General features: G+C 43.1%; 1 protein-coding gene across 2 annotated transcripts in view; it reads right to left on the reverse strand.

Moving 5' to 3' along the window:
• Positions 1-417: 417 nt before the first annotated feature.
• Positions 418-20,485, reverse strand: part of LOC310869691 (uncharacterized protein) — a 156,294-nt gene continuing 136,226 nt past the window's right edge. For both annotated transcript variants that reach the window (XM_083780531.1, XM_083780532.1), the window contains 8 exons: positions 18,186-18,407; positions 17,402-17,983; positions 14,439-14,636; positions 12,477-12,623; positions 9,283-9,435; positions 8,732-8,824; positions 7,442-7,493; positions 418-6,691 (listed from right to left, as the gene is read on the reverse strand). In XM_083780531.1, the coding sequence (XP_083636657.1) occupies positions 5,979-6,691; positions 7,442-7,493; positions 8,732-8,824; positions 9,283-9,435; positions 12,477-12,623; positions 14,439-14,636; positions 17,402-17,983; positions 18,186-18,407 (2,160 nt within the window). In that variant the 3' untranslated portion in view covers positions 418-5,978. The remainder of the gene's footprint in view (positions 6,692-7,441; positions 7,494-8,731; positions 8,825-9,282; positions 9,436-12,476; positions 12,624-14,438; positions 14,637-17,401; positions 17,984-18,185; positions 18,408-20,485) is intronic.

Below are 20,485 nucleotides of genomic sequence, written 5' to 3' on the forward strand. Positions count from 1 at the left end.
GGTTTAGTCCGAAGCACTTTTCACTACATTTCATTGGTTCAATATTGTTTTTTGTTCAATAGTGTTTTTTTTTTTACTGATTTATGAAAAAAAGAACAAAAACTAAAATATGTACAAGGTACAGTATGATACTGCCATGACACTGACCATATTGCTGACCAATTTGAGTATGTGTGTGTGTGTGTGTGTGTGTGTGCACACACAGCAAGCGTTGTCTGTGTAGTGTGTATAGTGTTACATATTATTATTGCAGTTGATACATTTGGTTTAATACTCTGTTGATGATTCTTGTATTGAACCATTGACTGTGGGTTTTGTTTATTGCGAAACATGTCTGTATGCATAAAATCATTTTTGGTTTATAAACTAGTCCAATCATTTGCTGATGACAATTGATGTTTTTTTTTTGTTTTTTTTAATAAACTCCTTTTTAAGAAAAAGAAACATTTTTAAAATGACTAAAACCATACTACTGTACTTCCCCTCATCCCAGTCCACACATTAAAACACAAGTATACTGTAGCAATGCCGGTCATTTACATGAAGCAGGTTAGGAACCAATACAGCAGAGAAACAGACATCAAACTTCAAAATGTTGTCATGCTCGATGAAAGTTTGTTCACTTCGCCAGGCTTTTAATATCCTGCAGTTTAGGCAAAGTGGTAAACACATTATTATAACCGTCACTCTGGACAGAGGTTTGTATTTTAAATTGTCAAACTGGTTTATAATAATGCCTCTGTATCACACCAGAAATACAATCAATTTTTTTTTAATTAACTTTCACAGTGGTGAAACTGTCAGCAATCTTGCAGAATGATTATCAACTTAAGTGCAAAGTCAGACAAACAAGGACATTGTGATAAACACCCCAGCCATTCTATACACCGTATCATTCACACCAAGGTGTACTACGGTATGGAAAACATGTGATAGAAACCTTTGGTTTGCATCCCCCCATCAATTAGGAAACGTGTTAATGAACCATAAATACATTGCAAAGTCTTGAGTGTTCATTTAACCACATGAACCCTAGTGAAGTCTTCCCATTCTGGGCACGTCATAATATGACATGCCCACATTATCTTCACAGAATGTTGGCTGATATTATCATCAGCCAACATTCTGTGAAAATAATGTGTTAAAAACTACAGCTCTACAAACTCACAGGTCATTGTGTTGTGACGTGTTGTGAGCATGTAGATCAGGCTATTATTCTTTTTGTATCTTCAATAAATTTTCAGCAAAGATACTTATACTTAAGTATTATAGAGGGTATGCGCGTGACATCATCATCAAACCCAAATGTTATGCAGGAACGCCTACCGAGTGGCAAAAAACTACTTTCTGGCCTCGACAGCCCATTCACCCAAACAGAAAAGTCCTATCTCTGATTGCATTAAACGTTAAACAATGTTACTTTGCATGTCGCTTTGCCACTCCATTTGCCACTCGATGTGCCATTCACTTTAACCCATTCTGAACGGGCACCCATTTTGGTGTTGGCATCATGTTATGCTTTAGCTATTGAAAAATAGCAGATCTACAAGCTCATATCGCGCCACCGAGTGGCGCGATACGAGCTTGTAGGTCAGCTATTTTTTGAAAAATCGAAGAACGACTGACATTTTTAGAATCTGATCTCAGGTCAGAATGGGTTAATCAGACCAGTGTGTGTCCAGTGGAAAACCTCGTATGAATCTGATCTCAGGTCAGAATGGGTTAAGCATGCGCATACCCTCTATAGGGCAAAAAGGAGGCGGGGGCCAAGACCAAGACCACAGATGAATGAACACTGACTATTTCACTGTGTATCACTAATGAGATGGTTCATCTCATAGGGGTTAGAATTTCAATAAATATATACGTCAATACAGTCTCACCACCAAGGTTCTCTGGAGCATTTCAGCAGCTCATAATTGATTTCAGGCCACCGAGTGCATGTATCTGACCATGTTGTAAAATACAAAGTATAAGATTAGTAATAAATAACAATATCTTTTTAACAAAGTCATTTGTTTCCGTTTATGTAAAGCATCTTTGGGTAATACGTACAGTATATGTCTGATCTAACTATTTAACTATTATTATTATATTATATGTATCATTGTTAAGGTGCCGTTTATGGGAATAGAAGCAGCAAACACTGAAAGATGTAACCATGTGCGTGCGTCTGTCTGTCTGTGTGTGTGCACTGTGCACGCACGCGTGTGTGTTGTCTCTGTGTGTGTGTGTGTGTCTGTCTGTCTGTGTGTGTGTGTGTGTGTGTGTGTGTGTGCGTGTGTGCGTGCGTGTTGTCTGTGTGCGTGTGCGTGTTGTCTGTGTGTGTCTGTGTGCGTGTGTGAATGTTCTGTACAAGTTTGCGAGGCTGCACAGATGGGGCTTTGGAAGCAGAACTCAGACATTATGTCATAAACTATGTTTCTCACAGAACACCTAAACCTGCTACTGCCTGAGGTTCAATAGCCAAATATATATATATATTATAAATAAAGAACAAAAACCCATTAAAATCCAAACTACATTAACACATTTGCACTAGAACACTGTACATGCTCACTCAAGTGTCCAATGCGACATTGCAAGACTTATTGAGGAGAAGCGATTCCATTCGAATCCATTTTCCATTTGGCAAATGTACTGATACAGTACAGTACAGTACACTGTAGTACAGGACAGGGGACATACTGTAACAATTACTGTAACAGCAGTAACTATATCGAAACCATCCAATCCTCACAAATAGAGCATTTTAACATAGTGTATGTTAACCCATTCTGACCGGGCACCCATTTTGGTGTCAGCATCATGTTATGCTTTAGCTATTTAAAAATAGCAGATCTACAAGCTCATATCGCGCCACCGAGTGGCGCGATACGAGCTTGTAGGTCTGCTATTTTTGAAAAATCGAAGAGCGACTGACATTTTTAGAATCTGATCTCAGATCAGAATGGGTGAGCGCACGCGTATGCATGCGCTCATCAGTCAATAGTGCACAATCAGAGGAAAAGTAAGAAAACTATTATCAGGTCAGTTCAAAACATCTCAAAACCACTTGAGTTTGGTGAAGGAAAACCTGACTAGATCTCAGACTGTGTATACATGCTGCTTTGGCTTGTGACAGTAAATGCTATATTTTCCAAAGATATATATTTTTTATCTCTCAACTTAAATAAAAGCTATTATAAATATATTGGGTTTTGGGGACTGCTGTGGTGATATATATTGTAGGCTAAATGTACTGTAAATGATCATGGATGGAACAGTAAAGGTCCCTTTTTACGCACTGGACACGTTTTCGGATTTTTCTAGCTGCGTTTTTCCGTCGGAAAACGTGTTCAAATGTAGCCCCCCTTTAGCCCCTTTTCTAGAATAAAACATGAAGGGACACTGCTCAGAACATAAGCCTTAGTCTGCCACACTACGTTTAGTCTACTATGCCGCTGCAAAAAGGAAATCCCGTATGTAATGCACATTGTTTTGCAATAAGTGTTTCAAATGAGAACATTCAGCCATGCCACCTTTTCTGGAGCCAAACTATCTATGACAAATACCTACAGTAGTGTTAACAAATGTGACTAACTTTGACTGAGGGACTGCCATTGAATTTTCGTTTTGTCATGTCATGTGAAAGCAGGGAATCATAGCTTCAAATCGACATATTGGTTGTTCAGTTTGACCCACCAGTTTTGGAGATATGGCTTATAGAGTAATGTCTTGCAGAAAACAGCGAGTTGAGAAAACAGGCTTGAAAGGTTCACTTCTGTGGTCTCTAACATTACACCTAGCTACATGTTTAAGCATTTATTTCATATTTACATGTCGATTTCAGCTCTGACACTTATTTCAGACATGCTCTAGTATGTGACGAGTCTGCCTGTGCCATTAACTCATTTTGAAAAGCTGTCATTTTGGCGATGGCAGTCTCTCAGTCAAATCTGGTCACAAATTACCACCACATCCGTCACCATGACTGTATAGGAAACAACCTCCAGCAGGAGAAACACTGGCATTGCTTTAGCATTTGAAAGTAAAGTAAAAGTGCATGTTCAGAATTGATCGATATAGCCCTGATATACGGTAAAGCCCAACACACACCGGGTGCGCAGCGACGCGGCAACGCCTGGGAAATAGAACAGTGGCGTATCGGAGCGTCAGGCGAGGCGTGAACGCGCGTCGGACGCCGCCGGTGTGCGATAGGTTCATTGAAGATAATGGAGGCGGCTGTTTTGACGCGCGGCGTTCGCAGACGTTGTGTGTTGGACTTGAGATGGACCTGGTGACTCAACACTATAGTCCGGCAGTCCAGGTGGACGGGTGGGAAATTTGGTATATTGTCTTTTTTATTGGCCTAAAATATTGTCTATATACAGTATATATATTCATGAATCCACTTGCTGACCGGCTGTCGGTATTGTGCAATTTCTTGTATAGGGGTTTCTTGTGACCCTCCCATTAACATCCTATAATGGCAGGCAAAAATGAATCAAAAATGTCAAACTTTCCTTTTGCTTTAAGTAGCATGTGACAAGTCAAACTAGGAGGTTTTCATGATTCTGAATCCATTCCAAGCATTAGTTTTGTACAAAAAAACACTCCTTGGGCTAAAAAAAAAAGCCAAGTCACTTGCCCAAAATGTGCTGACCTCATCACATTTGTGCTGACCTCATCACATTTGTGCTGACCTCATCACATTTGTGCTGACCTCATCACATTTGTGCTGACCTCATCACATTTGTGCTGACCTCATCACATTTGTGCTGACCTCATCACATTTGTGCTGACCTCATCACATTTGTGCTGACCTCATCACATTTGTGCTGACCTCATCACATTTTGTGCTGACCTCATCACATTTGGCATGACGTCTATGGCTGTTTTTAGCCCAAGGAGGTGTTACTACTATTTGCTTTACTTTCTAAATATTCTGTATAGCTAGCTGTGACCTCTAAACAAAGGACTATGCCTCATTTTAAAAGTTTGTGTCCGAATCCGCATTGTGTTGCCGAAATGATAGACAAATAAAGATATAGTGCCCGCCTGATAAGTGTTTGCGCAAAGCTCAGCACATACAATAGGGTGCATACTGTACATGTACTGTACAGTACAGGGGTGCACGCAACCTTTTTGGGGGCTCAGTTCTCAGAGGAGCTCCCGGAGATGTTGATTGGTGCGCACGGCGGGGGCGTCTCTACTCTACCACAACGTTACTTTAGCCAGCATGACGTGTTAGCATCACATGTTAGCATGACGTTGACACATGAACTCTGCGGCAGGAGCCTAACACGATAAACATGGAACCCCCGAGGCGTTAGGTGAGTAGTTCACTTTAACGTAATTCTAAAGTTCATTGTTTAAGTGACAGATGCATGGTTTTCATATCATAAAGTATGAACTTTGGCTAAAAAAAACGCCTGTTTAATCCACGTGGGTTCCTGTTTACGTGGTTAGACTATAGCGCTCCGAACTGCATCGTAATCGGCTTGTCATGGCAGCTTGGTTATACAACCTAAACTGACTTCCTCTTCAAAATAAGAGCCGGTCGTCGTAATGATTAGTCAACTAGTCCATACTTACAGGACGTGGATAGACATTCGTAGTACTGTACGTGACACCGGAGCTCGTAACGGGGCTTTATTGCTTCTTGGAACATTTTGACCAGTGCCTGCAGGCTGTAATGCAGCGGAATGTTGTGTCAGGATTCTCAGGAAGCCAATTCCGGGGCCCCCAACAGCTCTCGGTGCGCAAATATCTGCCGCGCAGCATGCATTTTGACGACGCACGGCGCACCAGTTATGTGCACCCCTGTAACACGTGGCAGCGCGTCGACATTCAGCATGCCAGCGATGCGTGCCCGAAGACACAATAAGGGGGATTAAAGGGCGCTTCAAAACCAAGCGAGGAGCAGTAAAGCATTCGTTTTGCACGTTGCGTACAAAGTATACGTCGTGACTGCAGGCGAGCGTCACATCGCGGCGCTATAAGCAGGAGTCCCAGTGGATCTGCAGGTCCGCGCTGTCCAGGAAGTCCGTGGAGAAGACGCTGGGCGGCGTGGGCGGTCCCAATGGGGCCATCAGGGCGGGGGTCTCCTCCTCCTCCTCCTCCTCCTCCTCGGCCCCTCCTCTTCCTCCCACCATGCTGAGGTCCAGCCAGTCCATGCTGTCCAGCGTCTGCCCCCCGAAGCCGCCCACCACCACGCCGTCCGACGGGTCGCCCACGTCGTAGCCCAGGTCGTACGTGTCCATGGGGGACGAGGGCGGCCGGTGGTCCAGGAGGCTGCCGGGCGTGCTCAGCAGCATCTGGCTGTGGAGGTCGTCCATCAGCGCCATGTTGGGCCCCCCGGGCCCCTCCTCCTCCTCCTCCTCCGCGCCCAGCAGGGGCCCCCCGGGGCCCGTGGTGCTTTCCAGGAAGTCCTCCAGGCGTCCCTCCTTGGACCCCGAGGTCTCCAGATCGAGGTCTTCGCCGTCGCCTTCCGTGGCGGTCGGCGCCTGCTCGGCCGGGGGCTGTGGGGAGGGAGGCGACAGCTCCAGCTGCAGGGGGGAGGGCGGATGGGGGGAGGAGGAGGGGGAGGGGGGAGGGGGGGAGGAGGAGGTGGGCGGGGGGGAGGAGGAGGGGGAGGGGCAGGCGGAGCGGAAGCTGGGGTGGAAGCACGCCAGCGAGGGGTCTGGGGCCGACTTGAAGGAGGAGATTTCTGAGAGAAAAGACATTAGTCATTATATACAGATTATGATCCTGGTAGTCAGTAAGGCTATATGTGACTAAATTTGACTGAGGGACTGCCATTGGATTTTTTTTAATTTTAATTTTTCATGTCATATGAAAGCTGTGAATCATATCTTCAAATTTACATATTGGTTGTTCAGTTTGACCCACCAGTTTTGGAGATATGGCTTATAAAGTAATGTCTGGCAGAGAAACAGCGAGTTGAGAAAACAGGCTTGAAAGGTTCACTTCTGTGGACTCTAACATTACACCTAGCTACATGTTTAAGCATTTATTTCATATTTACATGTCGATTTCAGCTCTGACACATATTTCAGACATGCTCAAGTATGTGAAGAGTCTGCCTGTGCTATTAACTCATTTTGATTTTTTTTTTACGTTTTTCTCCTCTGGTGAAAAGCTGGAATTTGCGCGATGGCAGTCTCTCAGTCAAATCTGGTCACATATATACAGTCATTATATACAGTATATGGTCCTGGTAGTCAGTAAGGCTATATATACAGTCAGTATATACAGTATAATGGTACAGTAAGGCTGGGGAAATCAATGAAGAAGCAGGCTGACTTAGGTCTAAGGAAGAGCTTCGGCTCAAAACGTTACCATTTAACCATCGCGCGTTTTATCCAAACCATGGAGAGCTCCGTAGATTTCGAGTAATTCAGCTTTTTAGTCAGCCTGTATAAAAGGGACACGACACCAACATATTATTGTCTCTTACCTCCAGTCTGAACCAGGATATCAAAGAGGTCGTCCATATGCTCAGCGTTCTCCTGAGAAGTAGAGACACAGGTTTAAAACCCAGTCCAAACTCATTCACATCCCACAGCAACAACATAATGGGTTTAAAACCTAGTCTAAACTCATTCACATCCCACAGCAACAACACAATGGGTTTAAAACCCAGTCCAAACTCATTCACATCCCACAGCAACAACATAATGGGTTTAAATCCCAGTCCAAACTCATTCACATCCCACAGCAACAACATAATGGTTTAAAACCCAGTCCAAACTCATTCACATCCCACAGCAACAACACAATGGGTTTAAAACCCAGTCCAAACTCATTCACATCCCACAGCAACAACATAATGGGTTTAAATCCCAGTCCAAACTCATTCACATCCCACAACAACAACATAATGGGTTTAAAACCCAGTCCAAACTCATTCACATCCCACAACAACATAATGGTTTAAAACCCAGTCCAAACTCATTCACATCCCACAACAACAACATAATGGGTTTAAAACCCAGTCTAAACTCATTCACATCCCACAACAACAACATAATGGGTTTAAAACCCAGTCCAAACTCATTCACATCCCACAACAACAACATAATGGTTTAAAACCCAGTCCAAACTCATTCACATCCCACAACAACATCATAATGGGTTTAAAACCCAGTCCAAACTCATTCACATCCCACAACAACATCATAATGGGTTTAAAACCCAGTCCAAACTCATTCACATCCCACAACAACAACATAATGGTTTAAAACCCAGTCTAAACTCATTCACATCCCACAACAACAACATAATGGTTTAAAACCCAGTCTAAACTCATTCACATCCCACAACAACAACATAATGGTTTAAAACCCAGTCTAAACTCATTCACATCCCACAGCAACAACATAATGGTTTAAAACCCAGTCTAAACTCATTCACATCCCACAACAACAACATAATGGTTTAAAACCCAGTCCAAACTCATTCACATCCCACAACAACAACATAATGGGTTTAAAACCCAGTCCAAACTCATTCACATCCCACAGCAACAACATAATGGGTTTAAAACCCAGTCTAAACTCATTCACATCCCACAACAACAACATAATGGGTTTAAAACCCAGTCTAAACTCATTCACATCCCACAGCAACAACATAATGGGTTTAAAACCTAGTCCAAACTCATTCACATCCCACAGCAACATCATAATGCAGGATTTGACACGATGCACCAGGAGCCCAGAGCCAGCGAGCAGTGAGAGAAGCACACCTTGTCATCGGATGACGAGACGGCGGTCTTGATGGAGGAAGGAGACAGAGGACTGAACAGCTCGTCCTGGTCCAGAGCAGGACACAGCTCCTCCTGGAGGAGAGGAAAGGAAACATAGAAAAGGACATTAACGAGAAAGAAAAACAATGTGGAAAAAGAGACCATTTAAAGATGGAGTGCCACAATTTTGTTTGTATTTTTCCAGTTTTTTATGTGTCTATGAGGTGACAGTACTCTTCATTAAACACCCTGGAGTTGTTTTTATGTGCAATGGTGTATTTTGGGTTTCTTCCTGGAGGCTGAATCTTTCGGTTGTCTCTGACCGCGTTTTCTTTCTGCGTTCTTTCGGCGTCACACATTGAAAATAGCCGATCTGCAAGCTCACAAGCTTCTGCTATTTTCAAAAGATTCTTTATATATTTTATACATTTGAAAACATTCTGCATAATGAGTATACTTTCTACTTTTGGTACTGTGTGTAAGTACATTTTGATACCACTACTTTTGCACTTTTACTTAAGTGAAACATGTGGGTACTTGATTTTTCCCACCGTTTGAGAGGCAGGCGACAGGATGTCTTTCCCGGAGGGAGGCGTGTCCTCATCCAGGAAGAAAGGTTGCAGACTGGGCGGAGCCGAGAATGACTGACTGACCTCCTGATTGGACGGTTCCGCTAGTGGCACGTCAAGCCCCGCCTTCTGCACCTTCAATCAAGTAATAAATGGAAACATGCTGTAAGAGATCGTTTATTATTACTACTAGCCCTTACCCCGTTGTGAGATATTTGCCCTAATCAATTCATTAATAATCATTAACGTGTCAAATCGAAAAAAGGGCTTCGTTACGCCCTCCATATTCATATGGTCAATGCCTGTGTGAAAAGTGGGAGCGATTGGTGCAGGCAGTAAGGAGTTACGGCAGTGTTTCTGACAGACACACACACACACACACACACACACACACACACACACACACACACACACACACACACACACACACACACACACACACAGACACAGACATTGTTAGAATTTATGATGATGATGATGATTATTATTATTATTAACCCATTTTGACCTGAGCGCTATGAGCTTGTAGATCTGCTATTTTTCAATAGTTAAAACATAACATAATGCTAACACCAAAAGGGGTTCCCGCCCCAAAATGTATTAAGAGATCGTAGCACGGGAGCAGTATTTGGAGAAAACGATCACAAAAGTACAACTACGAAAAAAATAATCTAAAAACGTATATTTTCTGAAATAACATTAAATAAGATGAGTCATTGTTTGTGTTTTGTTGTTAAAATTGAGCAGACATTGTAGCTTGCAGCAACGATGTTTGACGTTCAAACAAATTGGTGCTCAAATGTCACCAAAAGGACAGGCTAGAAACCAAGGTTTAAGGGAGGGGAAAGTTTGGCCTGAATAGACTTTGGTGGCATAAAAATCCTCTGTGACGTTCTCACCAAATCGACCTTTTTCTTTTCATTGCTGCGACTAAAACTATGATGGCAAATGAAGACAAACAACAGAAGCAATGCGTCTCTCTCTCTCTGTTTCTCTCTCTCTCTCTCTCTCTCTCCTTTAATCAAAATGAAAACCCGTCTCCGCTGTAAAAAGGGCTTGTTCAACCCTGGCACCACACCTGCACTGCAGAACAGAGTACATCTCAATTAGCAGCGATACAACGTGGTCTTTTGTTCTCCGCCGCGTTGAAAAGACATAAATCACGGTTAATGGAAGATGCCACCCGAGTAATTAGCAGAGTAATAATATTCACATCACAATACATTAGCCGACTGTCAACGGCTCTTATCGGGGATTGCTGTCAGTGTCTTACACCAGCATACATCGTTAATTTCCACTGCTATATTGCACCCGCTGGAGACGTTTCTCCTCCAATCATCTTTGTTCCTCGCTTCATGGCGCAATAAGACGCTGCTCTGCTATCACCAAGGGGACAGTAAGAAAGGCTCATTGACTAGTAGTACGTTAGTTAGGCATACCATATTCTGAATTACCAATAAGAGGACACATGCACGCGTGCATGTGCGTGTGCACGTGCGTGTGCACATGCACGTCGTGCATGTGCATGTGTCGTGCGTGCACGGTTCTGTTTGAATTAAATTAATTTGTCAAAAAAGTTTGGCTCCTAAATTTGATCAAATATGCTCTATATTAGATATGTATTTATTTAAAGCAGTGGCTCTCAAAGGTGTGATCCAGTTCCTTGAGGGGGTTCCAAATGGACCCATTATAGGTCTGTAACTCTGAGAGTGTACAAATGGAACCAAATCATGGACCCTTACAGGTCTGTAACTCTGAGAGTGTACTAGTACAAATGGAACCAAATGGACCCTTTTATAACTTTTGTTGTTGACATGACATGGGCTTGCAGGACAGAACTTTTATTTGTGACAGACACATAGTTCCTTTGCAGACAATACAATCTGCTTCTCATCGGTCAGTCACAAAGCTAAGAAAACAGTAGCCTACTTTTTCTGCATGATGATGAGATAGTTCTTTGGCATTTCAAGCTTTCCTCACGGAGAGCAGACAACACAACAGTCTATCTGCAGACAGCAGAGCAGCCAGCGAGCCTTTCTCTGATCTGAGACCAGTCGGGACCAGTGCTGTCAGCCCATGCAGAGTTATGAATAATACACATTCCAGGGTTCGGGCTGAAAGTCCACCTCTCACAGTGTTATTCCACTACGAACCATTGAACGTGCATTGTAATACACATTGGTCTGAATGGTCTGTGAGCGTAGCGATACACATACAGGCGATACGTGTAAAACCCCGGACATTTGAAGGAATTTATAAAACCCCCCCGGACTTCCCGGACAGCCCCCCAAAAGAGGACTTGTCCGGGCAAAAGAGGACGTATGGTAAGCCTACGTTAGTTAGTTAGTGTTCTAACGAGGTTCCATCTATCACCAAGGGGACAGTAAGAAAGGCTCATTGACTAGTAGTACGTTATTTAGTTAGTCAACATTCTGACAGTTTTCTATAATAGCCTACCTATAATGTTTCTATGTCAGTGGTGCTGAACCTTTTTCACGTCAAGGACCCCCAGAATTATCTGTATTTGGCCGCGGACCCCCATCTCAAAATATGTTGTTCAAGGGACCCTCCAGATGCAAAGATTTGAGTTAAAGGTATATTCAGTGATTTCACTCAAAAAACCTTAGGTTTCGTTTTTGGCTGTGGGACCCAGCCTTTCGTCCAATCAGGATAGAGAGTCAAAAACGAAACCTAAGGTTTTTTGACCCCCAGGGGTTAACTGGGGACAGGGAGGAACTCCTTATAATATGGCAAATAACAAAAAAATAAGTGATATTTGAATTAAGTGAAATCACTGAATATACCTTTAAAAACGAAAAAAGAATATATATATATATTGAAAGGTTTGCGCCACATTTTCATGATTTTTCAAAAATAGCAGACCTTCTACAAGCTCGTAGCGCGGCACTCTGTGCCGTGCTATGAGCTTGTAGATCTGCTATTTTTCAATAGCTAAAGTATAACATAATGCATCTGTACAGTATTAAAAAATTAAAGATATTTGATGCTGCTATATAAATATTATATACTATATACTATATAAATCAAGCCCCAAGTGTTTCAGAAAACTTAGATCAGGATATAGAAGGCATTTTAGAATCGGAGTTAAAACATTTAGAAATGGGTTAAAACACCAAAAGGGGTTCCCGCCCCAAAATGGGTATGATTCAACTCACCTTTCTGTTTTGCACTTTGGGAGTCCCGCTTGGCGTCCCCGGCTTTGATTGGCTGTCAGCACACTGAGGCTTTGATTGGCTGTCAGCACACTGAGGCAACTGAGGAGAGCATTGGCTTGGAAGCCTGGTCGGAGTCGACTGCAGTCGCTAAGAAAACAAATGAAAATAGAACCCATAATTCAACTATTGAAACTTTTGTGAAAGAAAAAAATATATATATATTTCAAAAGTATAAATCATTCAGCGGTTTGCGAAGTGAGCTCCAGGCACAGACGCATAGCTAGACAGACACACAGACGCATAGCTAGACAGACACACAGACGCATAGCTAGACAGACACACAGACGCATAGCTAGACAGACACACAGACGCATAGCTAGACAGACACACAGACACATAGCTAGACAGACACACAGACGCATAGCTAGACAGACACACAGACGCATAGCTAGACAGACACACAGACGCATAGCTAGACAGACACACAGACGCATAGCTAGACAGACACACAGACGCATAGCTAGACAGACACACAGACGCATAGCTAGACAGACACACAGACGCATAGCTAGACAGACACACAGACGCATAGCTAGACAGACACACAGACGCATAGCTAGACAGACACACAGACGCATAGCTAGACAGACACACAGACGCATAGCTAGACAGACACACAGACGCATAGCTAGACAGACAAACAGACGCATAGCTAGACAGACAAACAGACGCATAGCTAGACAGACACACAGACGCATAGCTAGACAGACACACAGACGCATAGCTAGACAGACACACAGACGCATAGCTAGACAGACACACAGACGCATAGCTAGACAGACACACAGACGCATAGCTAGACAGACACACAGACGCATAGCTAGACAGACACACAGACGCATAGCTAGACAGACACACAGACGCATAGCTAGACAGACACACATGTCTGTCTATGGCTCACTGAGGGGTCACTGCAAAACAAATGTGACTAAATTTGACTGAGGGACTGCCATTGGACTTTTTAGAATTTTCGTTTTTTCATGTCATACGAAAGCAGGGAATCATGGCTTCAAATTGACATATTGGTTGTTCAGTTTGGCCCACCAGTTTTGGAGATAACCCTAACCCTTATAGAGTAATGTCTTGTAGAGAAACAGCGAGTTGAGAAAACAGGCTTGAAAGGTTCACTTCTGTGGTCTCTAACATTACACCTAGCTACATGTTTAAGCATTTATTTCATATTTACATGTCTTCTGTGGTCTCTAACATTACACCTATAGCTACATGTTTAAGCATTTATTTCATATTTACATTTATGTGAAGAGTCTGCCTGTGCTATAAACTCATTTTGGGAAAAATAAATAAAAAAAGGTTTTTCTACAGCAGGGGTTTTCAAGCCTGTTCACATAAAGCTCCATTATTTATTCGGGCATTTGAGCCACGGACCATCATTTGATGAGATTTAGCCTCTCAGAAACCAAGACGTCGAAGATTTTGTTATCCTTGGATGAGATTTTGTCCACAATTCCATGCTATAATGACGCTGGTACCATGCTGCCTCCCAGTTATACCTTACAGTAATTTCAAGACAAAGTCAAATTGTTTAATCTGCTTAAGCTGCTTTTGTGTATTTTTCTACTTGGCTGTGCTGTATGCTGTTCATGCTTTGAAGTCCGATAATACACACTGACACACCAAAAAACATTATAAAAATTATAATAATCATAATAATTATTACATTTACGGCGTCATGAACGGGGCCTCCCGATCCTTAAGGCCGCCCCTGAAGGGTCCATGTGGTTACTCTCCATTTAGCTGGGGACCACCTGGAACCCCCTCAAGGACCACTGGTGGTCCGCGGACCAAATGGGGACCACCTGGAACCCCCTCAAGGACCACTGGTGGCCCCCGGACCACTGTACTGGCTGAGAACCACTGAATCACAGTATATGAGCCACGTACCTGCAGCGTAATGTGATTGGTTCCTTTGTTCTCGGGTGCTTCGCTCGCTTGGTTCTCGGACACGTGATTGGTCAGTGCAATCAGGAAGTGGTTGCCATTGCTGTCGGTGACCAGGGTGGGGGTGGAGCCCGTCTTGAGCAGGTCCAATGGGAAGGAATTGGGGTTGAAGCCTGATTGGTTGAGAATCAGCTGAGAAACCTGTAGAAGACCAGCGATCATTTTCGGAGGAATCATTTGGTTCACGGTTCAAATCGAGACAGTGTTGAATAAAAGATATACTTAACTACCGGTATATAAAATTGGAAAGAATCAGATGCTTGCTGGGTGGATCCCTGAAAAAATGAATCAGTAAGATTTGGGACCCTTTTTTAACCCATTCTGTACGGGCACCCATTTTGGTGTCAGCATCATGTTATGCTTTAGCTATTGAAAAATAGCAGATCTACAAGCTCATAGCGCGCCACCGAGTGGCGCGATACGAGCTTGTAGGTCTGCTATTTTTTGAAAAGTCGAAGAACGACTGACATTTTTAGAATCTGATCTCAGGTCAGAATGGGTTGATCAGACCAGTGTGTGTCCAGTGGAAACCTCGTATGAATCTGATCTCAGGTCAGAATGGGTTAAAGTCGGCCGTCTCACAATAGAGCAAAGGCATCCTTGCAAATAAAACATTTGAGAACCACTACTAGTGTTCTGTGTCATAGTGTCGTAGGAAAAAATTATAATAATCACACCCGTGTGAAGCTAGAGACACACAAGCTCTGTATAGAAAAGTGTCATGATTTTATTATTCTGAAGAAAACCTGGAGACTGACATTAAAAGTAATTGGGTCTTATGATGTGCGTGCGTACGTGCGTTAGGGCATTCAATTCTAGTCATTTTTACTAGTTGACTAGTTGTTTAACCCATTCTGACCTGAGATCAGATTCATACGAGGTTTCTGCCGGACACACACTGGTCTGATGAACCCATTCTGACCTGAGATCAGATTCTAAAAATGTCAGTCGTTCTTCGATTTTTCAAAAAATAGCAGATCTACAAGCTCGTATCGCGCCACTCGGTGGCGCGATATGAGCTTGTAGATCTGCTATTTTTCAATAGCTAAAGCACAACATGATGCCCGGTCAGAATGGGTTAACCACCTATTATGTAAAAAAATATATATATATATTTGTACATTTAAAAACGGTGTACATTGGTGACTATAACTATAATCTACCTGATCTTGAGGCCTACAAAATCGAACAAGTTTTTCAACTAGTCAACTAGTACCAGCAAGGTGGACTAGTGGATTTATTAGTCGACTAGTCGACTAGTTGCTTAATGCCCTAGCGTCCGTGCGTGCGTAGTGTGCGTAGCATAGCATGCGTGTAAAAAACACAAACTTTGCCACGGACAAGGCCAAGGCCAGTTGGTGTACGGACACATCGATGACCCCTACATACTCTGCACTACTGCCATATGTTTCTATCTCGGGGGGCAACGGCGAGGCCAACAGGTCAACCAACACTAAAGGGGCAGCGGTGGCCGAACGGTTTGCGGAGCGGTCTTGATATCGGAAGGTCGCTAGTTCGTATCCCCGGACCGGCACGTTAAAATTACCCTACCGCTGAAGTGCCCTTGGACAAGGCATTGAACCCCTACCATGAAATGTTCTATGAGCAGGGCCTGGCTGTAAACAAGTTCTTGAGCTTAGTCCAGTTACCCTGGGTAAACATGGTACCTTTCCTTTCCTTAGTCCAGTTACCCTGGGTAAACATAGTACCTTTCCTTTCCTTAGTCCAGTTACCCTGGGTAAACATAGTACCTTTCCTTTCCTTAGTCCAGTTACCCTGGGTAAACATAGTACCTTTCCTTTCCTTAGTCCAGTTACCCTGGGTAAACATAGTACCTTTCCTTTCCTTAGTCCAGTTACCCTGGGTAAACATAGTACCTTTCCTTTCCTTAGTCCAGTTACCCTGGGTAAACATGGTACCTTTCCTTTCCTTAGTCCAGTTACCCTGGGTAAACATAGTACCTTTCCTTTCCTTAGTCCAGTTACCTTGGGTAAACATAGTACCTTTCCTTTCCTTAGTCCAGTTACCCTGGGTAAACATAGTACCTTTCCTTTCCTTAGTCCAATTACCCTGGGTAAACATAGTACCTTTCCTTTCCTTAGTCCAGTTACCCTGGGTAAACATAGTACCTTTCCTTTCCTTAGTCCAGTTACCCTGGGTAAACATAGTACCTTTCCTTTCCTTAGTCCAGTTACCCTGGGTAAACATGGTACCTTTCCTTTCCTTAGTCCAGTTACCCTGGGTAAACATAGTACCTTTCCTTTCCTTAGTCCAGTTACCCTGGGTAAACATAGTACCTTTCCTTTCCTTAGTCCAGTTACCCTGGGTAAACATAGTACCTTTCCTTTCCTTAGTCCAGTTACCCTGGGTAAACATGGTACCTTTCCTTTCCTTAGTCCAGTTACCCTGGGTAAACATAGTACCTTTCCTTTCCTTAGTCCAGTTACCCTGGGTAAACATAGTACCTTTCCTTTCCTTAGTCCAGTTACCCTGGGTAAACATAGTACCTTTCCTTTCCTTAGTCCAGTTACCCTGGGTAAACATGGTACCTTTCCTTTCCTTAGTCCAGTTACCCTGGGTAAACATAGTACCTTTCCTTTCCTTAGTCCAGTTACCCTGGGTAAACATAGTACCTTTCCTTTCCTTAGTCCAGTTACCCTGGGTAAACATAGTACCTTTCCTTTCCTTAGTCCAGTTACCCTGGGTAAACATGGTACCTTTCCTTTCCTTAGTCCAGTTACCCTGGGTAAACATAGTACCTTTCCTTTCCTTAGTCCAGTTACCCTGGGTAAACATAGTACCTTTCCTTTCCTTAGTCCAGTTACCCTGGGTAAACATAGTACCTTTCCTTTCCTTAGTCCAGTTACCCTGGGTAAACATAGTACCTTTCCTTTCCTTAGCTTTACCTGTTGTGAGTGCTGCTGTTGTTGCTGCTGTTGCTGCTGCTGGGCAATCAGCAGCTGCTGTTTCACCTGCAACAACTGCTGCTGCTGCTGCTTCAGCTGCGCCTTCGTCTGCACGTGGGCGTGTTGCTGCTGCTGCGGCGGCTGCGGCTGCTTTGGTTGCTGCTGCCTGGGCTGCAGTTGCTGCTGCTGCTGTAGTTGCATCACCTGTTGCTGCAACAGCAACTGCTGCTGCTTCAGCAGAATCTGCTGCTTGAGCTGCAGATTCTGCTGCAGCTGGTGTTGCTGCTGCTGCTTGGACTGCTGCTGCTGCTGGTGTTGCTGCAGCTGTTGCTGCTGCGACTGCAACAGAATCTGCTGCTTGAGCTGCTGCTTGTGGGACTTCTTCTTACGCTGCTGCGAGCGCTTCTGAAGGGTCTGGTGCTGCTGGTTCTGAAGCTGCTGGTTCTGAAGGCTCTGGTGCTGAAGGCTCTGGTGCTGCTGGTTCTGGAGGCTCTGGTGCTGCTGGTTCTGAAGGTTGTTCTGTTGCTCGTGAAACGTCTGGTGGTGGTTGTTGTGGTGGTGGTGCTGGTTCTGCTGTAGTTTCTGTAGTTTTTGGTTAAAAACCAATTACTGGGAATTGTTTGAACTTGACCTAGTGATATTTTAACATCTTGTTTACATGAGTTTGACTAATGCCGACACACATAATAATCCACCAAAAATAAATCATGTTTTTTCCTTCTCTGAATAATCCCATACCTGGCGGTAATAATATCCCATACCTGGCGGTTTAATAATCCCATACCTGGCGGTTCTGCAGGTTGAGCTGCTGCTGCAGCAACAGCGTCTCGATGGCATGCTGCTGGGCCAGCTGCAGGGCCGTCTGCTGCAGCCGCAGCTGCTGCAGCTGCGGCTGCAGCAGCTGCGTCTGTCCGCTGGCGTGTTGTTCCGTCTGCGTCTGCTCTTCTTGCGTAGCCTGCGTCTGCTCCTCGTCCTCCATCTCCACAGCCTCCTGTTTGATGGTGACCTTCAGCGGTGGGGGGGGGGGGGGGGGGGGGGGGAAGTACTCGCGTGTTTTACTTGTAAGTAAAAGTATCGATACTGCAACACATTTAGGGGCCACAATCTGCATTCAAAGATTTTTCTAGAAGCTTTGTCATTGGTCGATTTGCCTGTCTACATCCTGATTGTTTTTTTTTTTTTTCACCAATGACAAAGCTTCTAGGATGCAGATATGCAACCATTGATACATACATATTGGTCTCTGTCTTCTAGATAATTAGAAAACCACTTGAGAGCAACATCCTGTAGGCCATATCTATTAAGTTTAGAAACAAGAACTTTATGATTTACAGTATCGAAAGCTTTGGTTAAGTCCAAGAAAACCCCAAGAACAAATTTCTCATCTTCTAGAGCAGAAGAGATATTGTTAGCAAGCTGTAGCAGAGCTTGTTCAGTTGAGTATTTCTTGCGAAATCCATAGCATTTAGGCATTGTCCTCAGGTCTAAATGGGTTAACCCATTCTGACCTGAGATCAGATTCATACGAGGTTTCCACTGGACACACACTGGTCTGATTAACCCAGTCGTTCTTCGATTTTTCAAAAAATAGCAGACCTACAAGCTCGTATCGCGCCACTCGGCGCGATATGAGCTTGTAGATCTGCTATTTTCAGTGGTGGAAAAAGTACAAAAATATTTTACTTAAGTAGAAGTACTGATTCTCTACTTGAAAATTACTTAAGTAAAAGTACAAAGTACCCATTGAGAAAGTTACTTAAGTAAAAGTACAAAAGTACCTCAAATTAAATGTACTTAAGTACAAAAAGTACCCGGTGTAAAATGTACTTAAGTATAAAAGTAAAAATTACAAAGTACAAGTACAAAGTACAAGTAAAAAGTACAACATGCTTTTCAAAATGCCTACAAAGAAATGAAGTCCAACAGTGGCTTTATTTCAACACTCGTCTTGAAACTGGCCAATGGCATTTAATGTTTGTGTTGGGATAAACACTAGAAACTGTCCATTCATTATCAATGGCATTTAATGTTTGTGTTAGGATAAACACTAGAAACTGACCATCCATTATCAATGGCATTTAATGTTTGTGTTGGTATAAACACTAGAAACTGACCATTCATTATCAATGGCATTTAATGTTTGTGTTGGGATAAACACTAGAAACTGACCATTCATTATCAATGGCATTTAATGTTTGTGTTGGGATAAACACTAGAAACTGACCATTCATTATCAATGGCATTTAATGTTTGTGTTGGGATAAACACTAGAAACTGACCATTCATTATCAATGGCATTTAATGTTTGTGTTGGGATAAACACTAGAAACTGACCATTCATTATCAATGGCATTTAATGTTTGTGTTGGGATAAACACTAGAAACTGACCATTCATTATCAATGGCATTTAATGTTTGTGTTAGGACAATGTTTGTGTTTACTATATCATTACAAACATTACAAACAACTCAGGTTGCAAGCAGCTCACACAAAAATATATTTCAGATGGGGGTAGACAGTCATTTAGGGGAGAATGGGGAGAGCCATTGCAATTTGCAAAACAGACATTATAATTGCGTGAATTCACACATTATAATTAGTCCTTAACTATTTAAGCCCCACCCACTCCACTCTGTGAGGGCAAACTGTCTCCCATTGAGATGCATGTAAATGATTTCTCCATAAAAATAATCGGTCATTTCAGTAGCAAGAGCTTGAAAATGTCTTCTAAATCTAGTCAAAAAAGCCTACAGTAGGCTATAGGCCTATGCACAAATGTGGATTACATTATTGGGGAGAAAGTTAAAACCTATATCAACTTTAACAACCATCCCGTTTGACAGACGTTTACATGCAATGCACTAGGCCTACAGTGATTATTATTGCAATCACCTGGATCGGTGAGTGTAACGTTCCTGAAGTTAAGCTCGGTATGTGACGAAAACAGAACTGCAATAACCAGCAGATGCAGCGCACGTCACACACACACACACACACACACACACACACACACACACACACACACACACACACACACACACACACACACACAGCGCGGCTCGCTGTAATTTATTCACCGCACG

Source organism: Protomyctophum parallelum (genome assembly GCF_964188405.1).
Source record: "Protomyctophum parallelum genome assembly, chromosome: 13".
Classification (NCBI taxonomy): domain Eukaryota; kingdom Metazoa; phylum Chordata; class Actinopteri; order Myctophiformes; family Myctophidae; genus Protomyctophum; species Protomyctophum parallelum.